This window comes from Vombatus ursinus, unplaced genomic scaffold (genome assembly GCF_900497805.2).
Source record: "Vombatus ursinus unplaced genomic scaffold, bare-nosed wombat genome assembly UNPS02014847.1, whole genome shotgun sequence".
NCBI lineage: Eukaryota > Metazoa > Chordata > Mammalia > Diprotodontia > Vombatidae > Vombatus > Vombatus ursinus.
Genome location: NW_020954625.1, coordinates 2,607,201 through 2,627,779, shown reverse-complemented (window position 1 = coordinate 2,627,779; position 20,579 = coordinate 2,607,201). Strand labels below are relative to the sequence as shown.

Below are 20,579 nucleotides of genomic sequence, written 5' to 3'. Positions count from 1 at the left end.
TTCAAATCTCACCATTTCTCCTTACTAACTGTGAGACTTTGAATATATCACTCAATCCATCTGAGCCTCAGTTTGAGAAAGTGAGGCTAATGTTCCCTCCAGCTCTGACGTTCTGTGATTCCAAGTGGCAAATTCCAAGTCAAATCTTCCAGCTTCTGCCTCCTACACCAGCACCATCCCCATGTGGACGCTAGCCCCATTGGAGCTGGACTGGAGCCACAGTTGTCCTTCTGTGACAAGATCTATTGGAGGGGGCAGCTGGGTGGCGCAGTGGATAGAGCACTGGCCCTGAAGTCAGGAGGACCTGAGTTCAAATCTGGCCTCAGACCAAACACTTGACACGTACTAGCTGTGTGATCTTAGGCAAGTCATTTAACCTTGATTGCCTCACCAAAAAAAAAAAGTCCTTGATTCTCATCCTCCCTTCTTGGTCAGTGTGACTGGTTATCAACCACACATTGAAGGCTTACCCTAGTATGGCCATTTTGAGGGATACTTTTTACTTGTGGTCAATTTTCAGTTGTCAGTGTTTTCCAACATACAGTACCATCATCCATGCCATCTTGAGGCAAGCAGAAGATGAACGGACCGTCCAAAGGTCTGTCTCCTCGGGTTCTAGGGATGTAGCGTGATCTCCTGAACTAGAGATGGCAAACACGTGGCTCAAAGCTCCAGACAGAAATATAATTGGGAAATGTCAAACAAAGTGAATAAAAATGTAAGAAAACACATTACTATGTGTCATTCTAAGTCTAAGCAGCCTGCAGGGGTCCTTCTACAGGGTTTCATGACCCTGTTTTTATTTGAGTTTGACACTGCTGCTCAGAGCTAATACTCAGAGTTGACATTCTCATTTCCCTTATTAATAGTAATTAATAACACACTTTTCAATAGCTCTTTTAGGATTCCTGAACACTTTCCTCACCATAAGATATGGAAGGGAGTCCCTGTTTCGTTGGGAAGAGAACCTCAGAGAAGGAAAGAGCTGAGACCAACCTAGGGCCTATTTCAGAGTTTCTCCTAGGAAGCCCATTATGACACTACTCTCAGTGACTATTGAAATCTTCCTTAAATTCATGTTATTTTTCTGGTTTTTTTATTTAATCTCGGTCACATACATTATGGTGCAGAATGATTTTGTTTTTGTTTAATCATATCCATCTAATTTGCCCCCTATAATTTCGTCTATTTGCTCAGTAGATAAAATTGTACTCACCTTCTCCTCCCCCACACACATAAAACTGAGATAAATATCTTCTTTTTCTTCTTACTTTTTTTATGATTCTTTTTTTATGTTTGTCTATGATCCAGCTAGAATTTATTAGGGTAGATGGTATGAGGTGAGGATCTAATATACATGAGCTTTATATTTCATGGGATTTAAACACCCAAATTTTCTAGTTTCAGGTATTTTCTTTATTATTTAAAGCCATGGAGGAGGGGAATCAGGGAACCTGAGTTTTTTTCTAGCCATGATGATTTGTGGGGGCATGTTTTTATCTTTTTTAATATCTCCTACTGTGGAATGTTTTGAGGATATTTGATTTGATGTTCATGCCTTATAATGCTGGTCCCTCTCATGAAGTGAGCACATCATCAGTGTTTGCTGAATTGAACTGAATCTAGGGCCAGAGGAGACAACAGCTCATGGTGGGCTGAAGGGAGGGAATAACCTGATCGTTTACAAGATGCTTTCTTGAACATGCAACCCAGAGTGAGCACGTGCTGTTGTTCCATTTTACAGGTGAGAAAACTGAAGCCCAGAGACCAAGTCAGATCTGTGGCACTCACTCTCTTAGACCTTGAATCCATCTTGGGTGGCCAAAGGTCTGACCTGTCTCACACCAGCAGGAGGCACATTTGTTTTTATCACATTCTGTCAGACTTAGAGTGAGAATTCATCAGATCTTAGTTAAAGGTTAATCGTAATGTATGGAATGGATAAATAAGAAGCTTGAAGCTTTCCCTCAAAGACTTCAGAAGGCTTAGAGGAAAAGGGAAGACTCCAAGATAATGATCAGTGCATACACGACTTTTCTGGCTGAGATTGCCAATGACGGGAAAGAGCCAAGAATTAAATTGATGACCTGAAAAATAAAATGGGATTAAGAAATGTCAGATTGGTGGGAGGTCCTGCAGGCAAAGAGACAGGAAAAGGTGGAGATTTTATTTTCCCTTTCAAAGGATTACAAAGGTGTTGGGATTTGATAACTCGGAGCTCTCTACAATGCCTCATGCTTGTGGTGTTTCTGCAAAGGCCCATCCTTATGGTACCCCCCCATAGGAATATGAATACATAGCACATATACATGTATATTTATGTGTGTGTGTGTATATAACACACACACATACACTCCTCTCAAAACAAGTAATAGAGTTTTAAAATTATGTTTAAAGAATATATGAGTCTAATTTAAAGGTTTCAGAATATTTTTCAATCCATGTTTTTTCACTATCTTTTCCTGAGATATAGCTGTTTAAAAGGAGGCTGAAAATATGGATTTGGACAGTTGTAGGTTGGCTCTTGTGAGGCGAAGGTTGTCTACTCAGGCCTAAAAGATATCCTTTCTGTCCATTTGGAACTTGAAGATGGTTAGCTATTAAGACAAGTGGAACCTAAATTGAGGAAGGACTCAGAAATATAGAGGGCTTTAATCTTTGCTAATGTGGAAGTTGATTTGCTTTTTAAAAATATGTTCAGATGTTTAACAGAATTTTTATGAAAATCTGTCTTGAATGATTTTGCCTGAAAAAAAGGGGGATTATTTTATGAGGTGGTGTAGTGATTAATCCTGCCCCCTGAGTGAGCTTCCCGCAGGAGATTGCTTTTTGCAGCTTTGAATTATGTATGAATATTGCAAGGTGATGGGAGATAAAGTTACCAAGGGATTTGTTTGTGTAAAAGACCAATCTGTAACAATGTGAATGTTTCTGGGCAGCACCTTGACTGTTTGTTCAACCATTTGAATGAATGAATGAATGAATGAATGAATGAATGAATGAATGAATGACTGCAGCCATGTGATATTACAGACAACTACCAGACATCAGTGATAAATTCTTAATTTGATGAAAAGCTCATCAGAAGGGCCTTTCTAAGTCCAGGGCGTGGCTGGGAAGCTTGGACTCCTGTAGATAGAAAACACCCAGAGCAGGCTGCTGAAGGGGCACAGTGAATAGTGGCAGACTCAGGAAGGACTGGGGTGGACAGGTCCTGGCTGAAGACAGATTCTACATTCACTCATGGCAGGAGTGAGGACTGTCCGAGGAAGGCTAAGAATGTAGAAGAAAGCACCTTAGCATGGCAGGTGATGACTGGGTTTGGAGCCAGAGGATCAGGGGCTGAAAGCCTAGATTTTGCCACTTGCTGCCTTTGGGGTCCAGGTCCAGGCGCTTCTCTCACTGAGCCTCTGTTCCTGTATCTATAAAAATGAGGGGATTCCACCCTGCTCTAGAACCTCATGATCCACTTAATGGGCATTTTGTCAGTTTACTTCTACATTTTCAAGAACTGATTGGTCAAATGCATTGTTATTTAGATCTCTGTTTTCTATGGTGTAGTATAGTGCATGATATAAACTCTCCCAGCCTTGACTTTCACTAGCCCAGGTGGGTCGGGGCTGGTGATTTAGCTATAGAGTTCCCAAGCCCCTGTCGGTGTGCTTCCAGCCATGATGGTCCATTGATGAATCAGCTAGGCTCTATTAACTGAGGTGGTGTAATAAGAACACTTGGTCCAAAAATATCCTCCCCAAATCCTGTCCCACTCTCCCGCACATGCACATAAAACCCAGGAGAAAGGGAGCTTCAGCTTAGAGAGCACATGTGACAAAGAATTAACTCCCAGCTCCTGAAATTCCCTTGGCTGGACTTGTCAAGACAGTCTCCTGGGTCTAGGGTAGTTTTTTAGTTGGCTCTTCCTAGTGCTGTGGACCTGCAGCCAGTCCGTCCTTGGCTTCCAGTGCAGACAGTGCCCTAAACCGTTCCAGGGATGTTCCTTGGATGCCTGTGGGAAGATGGAGAATCCTCTAGATCTCCAAAGTTCCCAGTGTCCTCCCTCAGCCGTGTGGGGAGTGGGGCAGAGAAGCTGAGGCCAGAGCTCAGGCATTCTCCCAACTCAAGTGAAGCCTTCTCAGGGATGACTTCCTCTCTCTTCAGACCCCCGCCTCCACCCCCAGTGGGACCAAGTGTCCTCAGCCCATCCAAAATCTTCTGTGCTTTGTTGTTTTCAGTTAATCCAGTGACTTCTCAGAATCATCTCAGCTAAACAACCCCTTTTCATATTTATTTGGAATGCTTTTGATTTAATTCAATATAGACACATTCCCAGGTTTAGATACTGGGCTTTAGATGGGGAGGGTAATTAAATTGTTTTACTTAGTCAACACCACCCATTTGAATAGTGCTGCTGAAGCTCTCTCACGCACGCATGCACGCGCGCACACACACACACACACACACATCTCTTCACAGAGGTTGCACTTATGTATATAGTGTCAGGACCTTGCCCACTCCCCCCTAAAAAAATCTTCTCAACGTGTGACAAACAATGCCAGACACTGCTAGGGATCCATAGAGGGCAAAGAATAAGAAAAAGATGTTACATTCACCAGTAAAGAGATCATTGGTGACCCTGAAGAGACGCATTCCAGGAGGTCGCTGGGGATGATGGCCAGATTACAAAGGACTGAGAAGTGAGTGGGAGGTGAGAAAGTGGAGACAAAGAGATAGTGTTTTCTAAGAATTGGTAGTGAAAGAAAACAAGATTTTGAGGGGTTTTTTTGTTTTTTGTTTTGTTTTTTTTAAGAATGGAAGAGATCGGGGGCAAGCTAGGTGGCGCAGTGGATAGAGCTGCAGCCTTGGAGTCAGGAGAACCTGAGTTCAAATCTGACCTCATACATTTGACGCTTACTAACTATGTGACCCTGGGCAAGTCACTTAACCCCTATTGCCTCACCAAAAAGCAAAAAAAAAAAAGAATGGAAGAGATTGCGACAGCTAGGTGGTGCAGTGGATAGAGCACCGTCCCTGAAGTCAGGAGAACCTGAGTTCAAATATGGCCTCAGACCAAACACTTAACACTAGCTATGTGACCCTGGGCAAGTCACTTAACCCCAATTGCCTTAAAAAAAAAAAAGAATGGAAGAGATGTGGGCATATTTGTAAGCAACAGCAAAGGTGCCACTGGATAAAGAGAGGTTGAGGTTGATAATTTAGGGAGAGAAGGTGAAGGCAAGAGCAGGCTCCCCAAGGAGATAGAATGAGCTGCTTCAAAGACACAGATCAAAGGGACTGGCGAAAAGAAGAGTCACTTGATCAGGAGGACACAAGCAAAGGAGAGAATAGAGGAGGCTTCTGAAGGAATGCCTCCTTTGTATTGATTCTGCTGTGTCGGGCTTCCTAGAATGCAAGTCTGCAACCCTTTTCTTAGACTATAAATTCCTTGAGGACAGGAACTTGTTTTCTTCGTCTTTGTATCCCAAGTACTGAGCACTGGGTTTTACACAGAGTACTCCCTAGTAGCTGTTTGAATTGAATTGGATTCGATTTCTCTGCCTCAAGATTATTTCCCAGGGAAGATTTGAGGGCCACTTTGTTAATGGATAAAGCTGTGTTTGTGAAACATTACTAACTTGGAGACTTTGTAGCTTTTACGTTGACACTTAGGAAGTGATTACTGTGTACCAAGCACTGTGCTAAATGCTAGAATGCAAATACAAGTAGGAAAGTAAGCGATCGCTTCCCTGGAGGATCTCGCATCCTAATGGGGGAAGGTGTGGGGTTGTGTTTCTGTGTGGAACTGAAAAGACTCATTCAGAATTCATACCAAATATTATGTTTGTAGATTGCATAAAGTGCCTAAAGGTCCTGATGATTGATCATGAATCATTAAGATTTCTTTCCTCCTTTATCCCCGCTGCTAATCTTTTTCTCTTGTCCCTGGAGAGTGACTATGTTGACCTGTGATGCTGCTGATCAATTCTCTGTTCATTTGGAGTGACTGCGTGTTCCCATATCTAAGCTTGAACTCCCCAAACCTCTCCCCTCTACAGTTTCAGTTCAGAAACCCTTCTTCCCATATCATGGGTGCATTGAAAGCATTCCTCCCCGTCTTACTGTAAATGCATATTTAAAATCTCAGCAGCCATGAGAAGAGTCAGGTGATTTCACTTTCATGAGCTTTGGGTGGTTCCTTCCTTCCAAATGAAGATCCTTTTAATGGGCTGGTTCATCCACCTGGGCCCCACTTCAGATGAGTCTGTGTGAGTTAATCAGCCCAATGTAAGCGTCACTTCCTCTTCTAAAGTTCTCCTAGTGCTTGGCCCAGCTCCAGGCCCAGCCCCTAAGGTAAAGGTGAGGGTGCAGCAGGTGACATCACCCCACAGAATTCAGGCCTCTTGCTTCTGCTCGCCAGAACTCAGGGGGATCAATGGCTCACAGACTCTCTAAACATGATTAACAGACTCAAGAAGGCCCTGAGAGAATTTCCTCTAATGGGGAATTGTGTCAGTGAGTACAGTGGGTGAGTCTTTCTTTCTTTTTTCCTGGGCCTGTGTTTGGTGGAACACTTGAGCACCTAGTGTTTGTGCTGCATGTGTGTGGGAATGAGCCTGCCGTGAAGGGAGGAGCCTCCCAGACTGGGGCCTGCACTGTGTCTGTCAGCTGAGGGCTTTTACATCCCAGCAGAGCAGTGCACATGTTGGCTTCCCTGAAAGACCCTGGGTCCCACGAGCAAAGCAGACAGGTAAGTGTAGAATGGTAGGGTCAGAGCCAGCTTTGAGGATCCTGAAAAGGCTTTGACCTCTACTCAGTGACTTGTGTGTCACAGATTTTAGGCAGGGAGAGGAAAGAGGCAGGACATTAGAGACCTAATATCACCTTTTTGGGCCCCTCCAAAGCTGGCCCAAAGTTGGAAGAAAAAAAACTGGGGGATTTGTAGCTGTCCTTTTTACTGGCTGCTGTGTTCTTTTTAAAATCACAGTATTCACTGCTTTGTAATTAGAAATGTTTTGCATTAACTCTCATATCCAGCAAAATGGCATTCTAGTAGAAAATCACGCTTTTCTGTATGAAGCATGTTAAAAACTAATCTGTGATCCACAATTCTGACTTGAAATCATCTGAAATATTGTCTTTTTGAAATGCCACGTGACTGTGGGTCTACTAACATGTTTATATAGGTCCAATTCGTGTCAAATAGCATGGAATGTCCCAGGTAGGAAAGCCAAGGCAGCACATCTCCTAATTAGGTAGAAGTTTGCATTGTGGTCAAATCAGGGGCACTTTGAGGGGGAAAGAAGATAGATTTCAAATCATAAGCTCAAAAGGTGATGGATGCTGAGTGGAGGAGACTTTGGGGACTTATATAGTCCAGTCCCCTTGTTTAACAGAGGCCTAGAATGATGAGTTGGTATGCTTGAGGTCACTCAGCCCTCCTCTTCTGAAACTCCATACAATGAAGGCTCATTCCAGTGGACCATTCTTCTATTTTCTATGATTTAAATTTTTGGGGGCTACCCCATTTTAAGCAGACTTTGGTTAAAGATGCATTGCATTCAGTTCAGCCCGTTGGGCAGGGGCCTCCTTGCCCAAAGCTGCCTTTGTAAGAAGTCACTGATGACTCCGTTACAGCCTCTCCCATGGGAATGGGTGGCTGTGCCCCAGCCTTCTCCACTGGACCCATGTGCTCAAGCACAATAACTGAATTACTAGGTCATTAGTCATCTCCAGTATGTGGGAGTCCCCGGGTTCTGCCATGCTGCAAAATGATACTTTTGAATGTCGGTAGCCAAGAGACACCACAGTGTATTTTTCTGTCTAAGCACATGCATATTCTCAGTAATGAAAGATTGATAGGAAGGAGCTCCTGGCCCCTCAGAATTGCTCCTTCAAACCTACACAAGGGGATATGTGCTTCACCAACATAACACTAGACAGAAATACACTTCTTTATAAGGAAATTTTCTATAAAGAGTGCTTACACATGCCCTCATTACTACTGATGATCAAACTAGAAATAGCATTGAATAGTGTGTGTATTCTTTGCTGCTTCTTACCTTTCCTGTACCCAGGCCATGACTTGGACATTGACTGAAATGTTGTCAGGGGGCCAGGTGGCTTTTAAAGGTTTCCCATAGCCCGATGGTTCCATAACCTTTTCCCTCTGACTCATCCAGCCAGCTTGTTTTACACTGTGCCAGCCAGAACTGAGTGTGGGAAGACTGCCCCTGCCCAAATCTGCCAGATCAGCCCATTCCCTCGCCGTACACATGGCAGACTCCCAAGAGCTCAGGTAGGGGTGGGGACAGGAAGCAGTAGCTGCCAGAGGATGAGCTGGTAGGAAAGTCAGGATGAGAAGAGGAGCACAGTTAACCTGGAAGTCCTGTGGCTATGGCAGTACTTTGGAGTATCCGTGAAAGAAGTTTGAAAGCCCTGGATTTGAGTTGCCCCAAGTCAGGCGATTGCTCTTTTAAGGAGAAGACTTTAGATTCCCTTAAGACAGAGTCCCTATTTGCAGTTATTTGAAGGGTTGGAAGAGAAATTAAACTTGCCTCACTCAACCCTAGAGGACCAAACCAAAACCAATAAGTGACAGTTAAAGGAAAGCAAATTTCAGCAAAACTGAAGGAGGAACTTAATTTCCAGCTTTCCACCAGTGGATTGAGCTTCCTTTGAGGTAGTAGTGGGTTACCTGACACCGTAGGCCTTCAAGCAGACCGCATGACCACTGGACAGTGACGTTGTAGACCAGATTCATGCTTCTGGTCAAATAGGTAACCTTGGAGGTCCCTTCAAACCCAGTGAGTCTGTGGTTCTGGCCTGGCAGGAAGTAGGCATTCCAAACTGATGGCCTTCATCTATCTGGGCAGGCCAGTCCTTTGACCGGCCGCTACAGCCTTACCACCTTCTCTTCCCGCTATTTGAATTGCCTCTGTGTTTAGCCGTCTCCATGGTTTTGATGCAAGACTTCTCCATAGTCAGCGAAAAACACACAGTTCCTCTCTTCCCCGTCCCCCAGTTCTGTTCAGTGACAGACACGCTTCTCGTGGGAGAAGACAAAGTACAGGATCAGCCTTGGGCAGGCCCCATATCCCCGGGGATGACCAGAAAGACTGATGAGACATGCCCCAGAGAACCCTCATGTGACTGTGACCTTGTTTGTTTCAGCCAAGTGTCCCATGAGGGGACAGTCGAGGGCCCTTCTCGAGTTCCAAGAGCGGCTCCTGTGAAGGAGGGTGGCAGTGATGCGTCGGGCCTGCCAGCTTTGCCACCACACACCCCGGAGAGGGAAGAAGGGAAGGAGGAAGCCTTGGACCCTTCGGACGAGAGCCCTTGTAGCGCCACGTACAGTAACCTGGGTAAGTACCAGTCAGAGGGCAAAGGGAGCCCCTGGACTGGAGGGTGCAAGTCCTGAGGTGGATTTTAGCACAGCACAAGAAGGATAAAGCTCCTTCCTCACGAGGCGGGGAGACTTCTGCCACTGAGCGGGGCTGGGGGGCTGGAGGAGGAGTGTCTGCCCTGACGGGGAGGGTCCACTTCATGACAGCTCGACTTCCAACTCAGAAATCCTCTCATTCTAATCATTCCCACTCAATTTCCTCCAGCCTCAAATGCCTCACAACTTCCCTATCTCCTGTTCTTGCTTAGGGTCTGGTAGGGGTCAGTTTTGATAACATGCTTTCAGCAGACAGTTAATCAGCACCTCCTGGGATCACAGGAGATAACGTAGATGTAACATGCTGTCAGACTGAAAAGCTCCCAGCACATGTGGGCATGGCGCTCGTGTCGCCGGGCCCTGGGAATAAAGAGGGGATCATAGGCCAGAATTTCAGAGGTGGGGACAGAAAGACACATGAGGAGCTGCCTTGTGAGAGGGAAGGTGACTGGTGCAGAGTACTGGGAGAAAGTGAGTGAGGTGGAGTTGGAGGGAGTCAAGGAAGAGATGGCCCCTGAGCTGGGCAGGGACCTCACAAGACAGAGGTGGATGGAGCCTAGGGGGTGAAGGTCTGCACCAGGGAGGTAGGATGGCATGAACTGAATAATGGAACCTGTAGGCCAGAGGTGGCTGCACCTGTCACTAACTTGGGACATGGCCTTGATCTCAGAACTCCTGGGATCTGTTGGTCATTCCAAGCCCTTCCCAGCCTGGGCCCCTCCTACCTTTCCAGTCTTCTTTCACATTTTTCCTCCCAACGTACTCTGTGGTCTGGGGACACCAACCTCCTTGCCATTCCTAGCATGCCATCTCCCAGTTCCATGCATTCTCCATCACCGTTCCCCAGGCCTAGAATGCTCTCTCTCCTCATCTCTGCCTCCTGACTTCCTTCAATTCCCAGCAGAAACCCCACCTTCTGTGAGAAGCCTTTCCCAGGTCCCCTAATTAACATTCCTGCCATGGCTCATAGATTCTCCCCGGTTTATCCTGTCTGTATCTTGTTTGTACGTCGTCTGCACATTTTCTCCCCCTTTAGATCGTGAGCTCTTGGAGAGCACGGATTGGTTTTTGCTTTTCTTTGTATCTACGGTACATGACACAGTGCCTGGCACATAGTAAGAGCTTAATACATGCTTATCGGTTGATTCAGCAGCCCACGTTCTCCTTTTCACACTCGGGTTGGTTTTTTTCTCTGGCCCCACTTTGGCCACCTTGTAGGGCTGATGCTTTCTGCACTGACCGGTCCTCCGATGACAGCTGCACACCCTCTAACGGGCTCCCCTCTGCTGACATGATCTGCACATGCCCAGCTCCCCTCAGGGCTGCTCTCACAGGGTATCAGAGCAGGACTTCAGTAGGGGTGACTCCCAGCAGAATAGGTGCTGGGAGATAGTGGATGGGTCCTCGTTCCTCTGTCTTCTTCCTTTTCATCGGGCTCTCATAGACAGAGAGAACACTGAGAGGGCTCTGAGTATCATCATTCCTGCTAATGTCCGAGCTAACCTGAGAATTCTGGACTTGGGTTTGGCCCTTCCTCAGAGAGTGTGTGACCTGGACAAGTCACGAAACCTCTGTGAGCCTCAGTTTCTTCATTTGTGAAATGGGCAGGGATAATGCATAGTACTTACCTCACAGGATGGCTGGGAGGATAAACTGAGATAAAGTGCTTGGCAGACCTTAGAGCGCCGCAGAAATGTCAGGCATCATCATTGTCATGACCCTCCTGCCACTCTCCACCTTTCCCCTCTGCTCTTCTGCCCAGGCATGCTCCCTGCCCATCATGCACCTGTCCTCTCCTCTGCCTGGTGGAAGGCCTAGCTATGGATATCCCTTCCCCCGCCCCCGAAGCCCAAGGACCCATATGCTACTATCTCAGCGTCCCTAGTGCCTTCAATGTGGTGGAATAATAACTGGTTGGTGAAATGAGTTGACTTGGGCATATGCCTCCTTGTGAGCCTGGTCAGGCCCCATGGATGTTGGGAGAGGGAAGTGTCTCCACCCTGAGGCCAGAGGCTTTTCTGGAATATGATGAAGGAGAATCGTGCAGCTCCCACAGAAGATGTGGGCAAGAATCTCTGATGGAAACTCGTTTTGTGGTAGAGGAATTCGGGAGACGTTTACATAGTCCTCAAATCCATTGCCCAAGCCCGGGTGATAGAATTTAGGAGTCATTCTATTGTAAACATATGTCTTAGATTAAATCTCTCTCCTGGGGCCCGCTTTAAAGTGGACAGTAATTTTCACTAAGTAGATCTTATTTCCAAGGATTTTTTTCTTTAAAATTCAGTCATTTAAAAATTAATAAATTCTTTTGTCTTCTTGCTGGCATAGATAAAGCCAGAAGCGTGGTAATTGTATATACAGGCTGAAGGATCATAGAATTGAAAGCCAGAGTTGACCATAAAGGTTATCAAGTTCAATTCCTTTCTTTTAGGGATATGGGGGGGGGGCGCATTGCAGGAAGTGGCATATCCAGGGTCGAAGCACGGATCTTGTCCAGGCCTCTCGCTCACTTAGTCACCAGCTGTGGGTCCCTTCTCCCTTCCCCTCCCCTCCTCTCAATTCCTCTGGCTCAGCTCGAGGGCACAGCAAGCAAACATGTTAGCCTAGTCTACTCTTTGGGCTCGTCCCCAGTAACCGCTTGTGAAAATTGAGTTTCAGGTTTCTTTCTTTTAGCAGTTTGATGTGCATGAGCCCTCCTTGGCCTCAAGAAGCGCATCCTCCTGTTTAGAAACCAAGGGAAGGCGGTCCTTTCCAGGCAGGTGTGCTAAAAGCCCTCGATAAAGCAGGCAGGCTCGTACTTAGTCCTGAAGAATAGGGTTGGAGGCCAAGCCATTCCATCCAAGGTCAGATGACCCTGACCAGTGACTTCACTGCTCCGTAAAGAGGGAGGAGGAGGAGATTAGATGATCCCAGGCCTCTTCCAGGTCATGTACCTGAAATTTCGGAATAGAGCAGAAAAGAGGTTCAGTTGTTCCATAGTAATGATGACAGCTTACAAATTAATAAGCGTTTATTAAGCACCTGCTATGCGCCAGGCACTAGAGGTAACAGAAAAGAAGGGGGAAAATAAACCCAGTTCTTGCTCTCAGGGAGCTCAGAGACTAAGTAACACCTGCAAACAGCTCTGTGCAGAGGAGCTATAGAAGGGATGAGTGGGGAAACAACAGAGGGAAGGCTGGCGCTGGTGTGAAGGGGGATTGGGAAAGGCCGCTGTAGACAGTGGGATGTACCTGGGACTGCAAAGCAAAGAGCTCCTGGCATACAGGATGACCGGGGGGCTGCCCGCCTTCTGCAGGAAGGTGCCCCATGTTTGGCATTACCCTCCTTTTCTGCCCCCTTGTATTTGCCTGTGTGCGTGCCTTCATAAGAGCAGCCGGCGTTTGACGTGGGTCTCTGCCATTAGCGAAGCCCTTTGCATACATTCTCCTTCGATCCTCACAGTAACCCTGTAAAGGTGGTGTCGCATGCATTGCTGTTGGTGTGGACATTCCCTCCCCGGCACAGAATCCTCCCCAGCCTCATTTTAGGCAGTCTCGTGGCCTGCCAAGGTGGCGAGAATATCATCTCCCTGGGGCCAGCCTTATCAGCACACGTTTTCTCACCACATGTGTACTACAAGCATTTCTAACTTGGGGTGGTCCTTCCAGAGCTTGCAGCCCACTAGCATATGCTTTAAAAGCCCGGGGTCACCTCCACGCCAAGGTGAGACATCAGAGGTGGTCTCTACTGGCGTTAGCTAAGACTGCTTTTTAAAGTTCCTGAAAACCTGTGAGGTCAAGCATCTTGCCCATCAGTGGTTTACTTTGGGCAACTATAAAAGGACCTCTTTGCACAAACTGTGATCCTCAGTAATTTAATCTGTTGTCTCTGGCTTCCAAGATGATTTGCCGCATAATGATAGAATGTCACTTTAATCAGACCTTCAGCATTCTCCCCATGGTTCTTGTGCCTATCTCTAAATGTCTGGGAGAAAAAAGATCGCTTGTTTCTTCTGTGCCATATTGTGTTACTTTATCAGCCCACTGAGATCAGGTGTGCGTAATGACTTTTAGTCATCAGTAGCAAGTAGTGACTTTAACCCTTCACAACCCAGCAGCTTTGCAAAATCCTGCCACCCATGTTGCTTTCTGGAACCAACTGATTGATCTGCACCTTTAAGGTTTTAAGGAGAGAGCCTTCCTCCTAGAAGAAAAGGGAGAGAGGCTCAAGGGATGCCTCCCTGACGTGGAGGTTATCAAGGAAAACGAAGTATTCCTTTGGGGGAAAAATCAGAAGCCTTCAGTGTGCAGCCTAGAAAGAAAAAGCCTGCCAAGAAGCAGAGGGCACTCGGACTTGGGTCTGGAGAACGTCACACAAAGGAGACACTGCCAGGAAAGGATGCTGTGGATCTGTGTTGCTGTGGGCTGAGCAGACACCCAGGAGTGATCAGAGACGAAGCAGTGAGAAGCATGATTTAGGCCTCCTGCCTGCCAAGGTCACTGAGGCTGATCACAACAAGATGGAGGTCCTCTGGCTTCCCCAAGATTGTCTCTCCACCGCGGGTGATTCAGAGGCACGTAAAGGATGGGGCTGAAAGAACGCAGCATCGTGGGCAAGGAACTGATGACCTTAGGAACTCCTTCAGAGGGGTGTTGTCATCACCTGCCCATCAAAGGCAAGGAATTCCAAAGAGCAAGGCAGATTTAGAACCGATGATTAAGAGCACAGTTTTTGAGAATGGGATTTTTACTTCTGGACCGCAGCTTAAAATACAGAAATTATGTGTAGTTTTCTCTCTTCTCCTTCCATTTCAGTTTAAAGCCCTTTTGATTAGATTTTCAACATACCACATATGTGTATACATATTGAGGGTATGTATATATACACATATGGTATGTATATATTTATATAATGTATACGTGTGTGTGTGTGTATACGTGTGTGTGTTTGACCTCGTTGGTATCACTAAGACTTAAGATGAAACCCATGACTGGAATATGTCTCTGGAAGGATATACCTTATTCAAAAGATACAGAATTCTTAAAATGGGGTTTGCATGGGCAGGAGCCTCCTGGAGAGGATTAGCTATGTATATTAAGAATATATATTCGTATGAGGAAATCTAAGCACAGAGAGAGGGAGATGGGGGCTAAGAGTATCTTAATTTGCCTCAATCGTAATTTTATCCTTCCAGAAAATGTCAGAAGACCAAAAATGGAAATTCTGCATTAGAGCTGATTCTCACCAATGAGGAGCAGCTGGTTTCAGGAGTGGACACAGTGGGAACTTTTGGGGGAAGTAACGCCATCTTGGAATTTGTGATAGAAAAGGAGAGGAAATCTGAGGACAGTTTTACTTGTGTTCTAAGTTTGGGGGAAAAAAGAGTTCAAAGGGTTCAGCAAAATAAAGAAAGAATCTGCTGAACTCAGCCTAAGAAGGGGGTAGAAAACTCTTGGAAATGATGTTCTCAGGACATAGAGAAACCACTCCAGTGAGGAGGGAAGGAGAGAGATACCCAAAGATACCATGGTAGACACACAAGGAAATTCACCAGTCAGAATTTAAACCTAGTTAAAAAGGGCGTGGAGAGGTGAGAGACCAAAGGTCAAGGATCTCAAGTGTAATAAAGGAAAAAAAGAAGTAATCAGGAAGGGGGTTTATCAGTACCAGGTCTCAAACTTTACTAAAAAGCAATAAATAGTCAAAAGTTTTTACACAAACTGATAACAGTAAAAATTAGAAGGGGAACAGGTAATTTTGAGGAAAAAAATCTTTGCGATGAGTTTCTCTAATAATGATCAAAGGTGATAATATTTGTAAAGCAATCAGGGCAGTGCCTGACACATAGTAGGCACTATATAAATACTTATCCTCCCTATTTCCTTCCCCCTTAAAGATCTCATATTCAAGATACAAAGAACTGATTCATATTTATAAGTGTAAGATCCATTCCCTAACAGATAAATGGTCAAAAGATATGAACAAGGTAGTTTTCAAAGGAAGAAATCCAAGCTGTTCAACATCCATATGAAAAAAATGTTCTAAATCACTAATAATTAGAGAAGTATAAATTAAAGTATCTTTGAGGTTCCACTTCACATTCATCAAACTGGCAAAGATGACAAAAGAAGTAAATGACAAATATTGGATGAGCTATGGGAAAATGGGTACACTAGTACATTGTTAGTGGAGCTGTCAGCTGGTCTAGCCATTGTGGAAAGCAATTTGAAATATGCCCCCAAAGTTACTAAAATGTGCATGGCCTTTAACTAGCTACACCACTACTAAGCCTATATCCCAAACCAACCAAAGAAAGAAGAAAAGGACCTTTGTGGACAGAAATATTCATAGCCACTGTTTTTGCGATAACCAGAAGTTAGAAACTAAGAGGATCGCCTTATATTGAGGAATGACCAAACAAATTGTCATATAAGAATGTTATGGAATACTGTCATACCACAAGAAATTATGAAATGGACAGTTTCATGGAAACTGGGAAGACCTTTATGAAATGATGCAGAGTGAATGAACAGAACTAGGGAAATATTTATGTTACGATAATAACATGATGTAGAAGAAATAACTTTGAAAGACTTGAGAATGCTCGTCAGCTCGATGACAAACCATAATTCCGAAAGAGTGAAGATGAAATGTGCCATCACTTCTGCCAGAGAGGGGACAAGCTTAAAATAGAGAGAGGGACACAAATTTAGGATATGGCCACTATGGGATTTCGCTTTACCGGATTATATATCTATGTATTGAGGGCTTTCTTTTTCAAGTTCATCTTTATTATTTGCTCAATAATGGGGGTGTACTAGGAGGGACAGATTAATTTTCATAAAGCAACAACACAGGATATTGGTCCTATGATACGCCATTTTTATTTCAATATAATTTGTTGCTTTGCAGTGATATTCCTCTGAATTAAAAATCAGGCAGTGAACCAGACTGCCAAAGAGGAATAATGAAAAAACACTAATCATTTTGCTACCAAAAATGACCTTAATGGGGTAGGTCTACAATGATATTACTGTTGTTAGGAAGAAATTTGGCATAGTTATTGGGGGAAAATGTGTTAAATGCCCAGGATTTAAAGAGGATGCCATTTGCATTTTTTAAAATCTCTATATTGCATATGCTGTATAATAAAATTAATTGTTTTTAAACACATATAGAAAAATTGGAAGCAAAGGCTGGTACAGAAGAGGAATACAGAAATATGATGCCATCTTGTAAGAATAGTATCCATAACATTAAAGTTCAAAATGCAATAAAGCTGGCAAAGAAGGTTAGGAATAACCAAAAGGGGAGGGACTTTTTAAAGCTGTCTTAGGGGAAAGAGAGGAAGCAGTGCTCCAGAAACATGGAAGTTCCCCTCAGCCTGGAATTCACCCATCAGCAGTACCATCAGTCTTTGGGCCTCCCCCTTTGTACTAGAAAGGGCAGAACCATATGTCCTAGAGGGATAGATAGCCAAGATAGGTTGAGGGACTGAGAATATGCCTAGCTGTTCCTGGGTCACATCACCAGACCCAGATCAATCCATCCTGGGGACTAAGAGACTGCCAGTGATCATTAAGGGATGGTAGGAGCAGAACTGGAGAAAAGCAAATGTCCTCCCAGAGGGAGGAGAAGAGCTAACGTCTGCAAACTAAAGTCCAGGGAGCTTGATTCTCTGATTCTTCAGAACTTGCTAAGAACACTTGGTGAACATAGCGAAAAGGACACGGTGATTAGCATGAATGCAGTGGCCTCATCCAGAACAAGCCATTTCCATTTTTGACGAGGTTACTAACCTGATAGAGCTGGGGGAGGCGACAGCTCGAGTCGACCTAGACTTCAGTAAAATATTTGACGAGTCTTCATCTTGTTCTTTTAAGAGAAATGGAAGGATGCGGGCGAGACAGTAGTGTAATGGGACAGCTTCCAAGCTGAATGAGAAGCCGTCCATAGCTCGGTATCAACTTGTGATGATGTCTCCAGTGGAACGCCCAGGGTTTGTGGTTGGTGCTATGCTCTTTAATATTCTATCAGGCACAGATGGCACGCTTTCCAAATTTGCAAATAGCAGGGCTGGAAGGGACACTTGGATTACCAAGTCAGGATTCAAAAATGTCTTTTTAAAAAAACTTGACAAAAAAGAAGTTCACCTGAAAAATCTCTCAAGGGCTGAATAGACTGTGGCAACCAGGAACAATAATGCATTCTCAGATTGCACCAGGAGAGGCAGGACGTTTGGGGCCGGGAAAGGCAGACTCGTCTAAAGTGTTAGGGTTATTTCAAGGTGCCACCTTTTAGGAAGCAGCCACAATTGTGAAGGTGCGTAAGATGATGCCATTTGTAGATGAGTGAAATGGAGTACACGTTTAGTCTGGAGAAGAGACACTTAAGAAGCTTTGAGAAGCTGTCACATGTGAGCTAAAGGCAAATACCATTTTAGAATAGCATCTCATGTATAAAAGTCAAGGAAGGATGATAGACGATTATAAACAATATCACCTCTTCAAACAGAAGCATTGGAGCGTGAGAGCAGCTTAAAGAGAGCTTGCTAAGAGACACAATTAGGAAAGATCATTCTATGGTAACAAGCTTGATACCATCCAAGAGGGTAGAACCACCCTGTCTGGGTTCCATTCCAGCTCCAGGTGTGCTTCTAAAGAAAGCAGAGACAGCACTCGAGAGAACGAGGACAGGATAAGTCGTTAGATGAGAGCAAGTGGACAGCCATCCATGATAGAGGCAGCGCCATCAGTTGTGAGGCTGTTGAGAGATTCACGATTCATACAGTGTCTGAAGGAGAGGAAGATACCAAAGGCACAGAAAAACACTCGGCCTTATTAACACACACACAGAAAGGCAACCTGGAGAAAGGCAGCATCTACTAACTTCTGTGCATGAAATTGTTACGAGAATTCTCCATTCCCGCAGTGGCCGTGTCCTTCCCAAGGCTATGAGACGGGAACAGGCAGGCCTTGACGACTGATGCTCCATAATAAACCACATCTTTTGCTATCAAAAGATTGATGGACGTGCCTTGATCTGGTAGACCAGAACACCACTTTTAGGGTGATCTGAGCTTTTCTCCCACAAGGTCAGAGGAGCTTAATTCTAGAACCAGAAGGGACATTAGAAGGGGCAATTGAGTTTGACCCTCTCGTTTTGTAGATGAGAAACTGAATCATGGAGTTGTTCAGTGCCACACAACTTACAGAATTTGAACCCAACTCTGAGTCTAGTATGCTGTGTTCACTGTGACGAATTACACGTGGCCCATAGAGGGACCAAACTTTGGCATTATCATGGCCACACCCTAGCCACATAAGATAACTGGCTCATCCATACATTCAAATTATTCAAGATTTTTTTATCCAATAAAGTTTCAGACAGGGAAACGTGGGCTCACTGTAGGTGATTGATGTTACGAAGGAGAGCCAGTAGGGTGGCCAGGTTGGAAAAGTTACCCTATCACCAGTGAGCTCCCCCAGTGTGGTGCTGCCCATGTAGGGTGCCAGGAAAATGAGTCAGTGTGCAGGCTGGACTGGAGGTATTCTGTCTTATTCTCTCATAATTATTCAAGTGTTTGTTACCAAGCCCGGTGGGTCACCCATGCCCCTTCCTCTCTCTTTGTAGATGGCCCAGAAAAGCCTGGAAGGCGAAGAAGGTTGAAGTGGTGTGCTAAATAAACAGAACTTTGGCATCAACTCTTGATCCTAGTTAGCTGGCATTATCTGCTTGGGATGATAGAGGCTCCTCGTGGGAGGAGCCCACGGGGGCAGGCCTGCATCTTCACACACGCATGCACACACACACACACACTTTTCTGATTTTCAGTTAACATTTCATGAGGTACCCTCTAGCATGTGTCTTGACTTCCTCACTGGCACCTTATTTTGCCACTCTTCACATATTTGGCATGTAATTCGATGCAGCATATGATTGTGCCTTTAATCCACTAGGGAATCCATCGGCCCCATGCAGGAAGTGCTTGGGTCTCTTCTATTCCCTGTGCTCCCATCCAGGAGCCTAGCACAGTGCACCACATGCTGTAGGGACTTAATAAGTGGGTTATTATCGTGGCTTAGCTGTGAGAGTCCATTTCCCAGGGTGTAAACAACTTGATTTCCAAAAGTGATTACTTCCTTATTCTTAATTTCTTTTGTGTTAAAGTTCTCATACACTCAAGGAGCCCGGGTCATTCTTCTCCCACCGCACCCTGCCAGGAGTCCAGTTTAAGCTCCTCTTTGGCCTCTTGGATCCTCCCTTAACCCTCTCAGTTTCATCTGTTGCTCAGAGCTTTGCACAGGGACGTGCCTGAGAACGTAAGAGGGGAAGCACAAGGTGAGAGGGAGGGACAGTGACAAAGTTGCCACTTCCATCTGAAATGATTTCTTTAAAAAAAAAAAAAACAGAAAGACAAGATCTGCAGCACAATGTAGCTTTTCTCTTCAAAGAGACACAAAAATGGAGTGCTCGGTGTTGCATGAGGCCTATTGAGAGCTGAGTTTTTGGGCTGGCCCCAGAGGCATGAGAGGAATGTGCAGAGTTAAGAGTTTAAAATAAAAACAGCTCTGACGTGAAGCTTTTAAAACGTTGATCCAGATGGTTGGAATTCAGTTGGAAGAACTTGCCTTTCTTAGGGGAAAAATTCTTGGAGACCTGGAGAACTCCCTGACCCAGTTGCATGGACTGCGGGCTTGGGAAGTGGTTTTATTTGGAGCGAAGCAAGCTGCTGGCTCCCACATCTCAAACTCTGGTTGAGCCCCGGCTCTGCTCCCAGGGGTCACTCGCTGCTGCCTGAGAGGCGAGGAAGCTAGCGTTCATTTCCGTGCTTGTTCCGGGCTGGTCCCTTTCGCTGCACCAAGCAGCAGTGCTAACTGCTAGTCAGGAAGAATTCTGTTCATGGTCGAGGGCCCCAAGCAGGCTGGCAAAAGTGTGTGATCTTGCCTAACAGCCTGGGTGCATCTTGACCAGGGAATATCACAGCATCTGAAACCAGAAAGGGCCTTAGCTGTGGATCCTCTTGTGTGGTGACTGTCCACCTGTTTGTGTATAAAGACTCCCTTTTAAACATCAAAAACTCACTGATCTCCATGTGATTATTCCCCATTGATACACACACACACACACACACACACACACACACACACACACACACACA

General features: G+C 45.2%; 1 protein-coding gene across 6 annotated transcripts in view; it reads left to right on the top strand.

The window, feature by feature from the left end:
* The window catches only part of PEAK1 (pseudopodium enriched atypical kinase 1), a 278,957-nt gene that overhangs the window by 230,368 nt on the left and 28,010 nt on the right, over positions 1-20,579 (top strand). For all 6 annotated transcript variants that reach the window (XM_027840539.1, XM_027840535.1, XM_027840537.1 and 3 more), the window contains one exon: positions 9,169-9,359. In XM_027840539.1, coding sequence (XP_027696340.1) covers positions 9,169-9,359 — 191 coding nt within the window. The remainder of the gene's footprint in view (positions 1-9,168; positions 9,360-20,579) is intronic.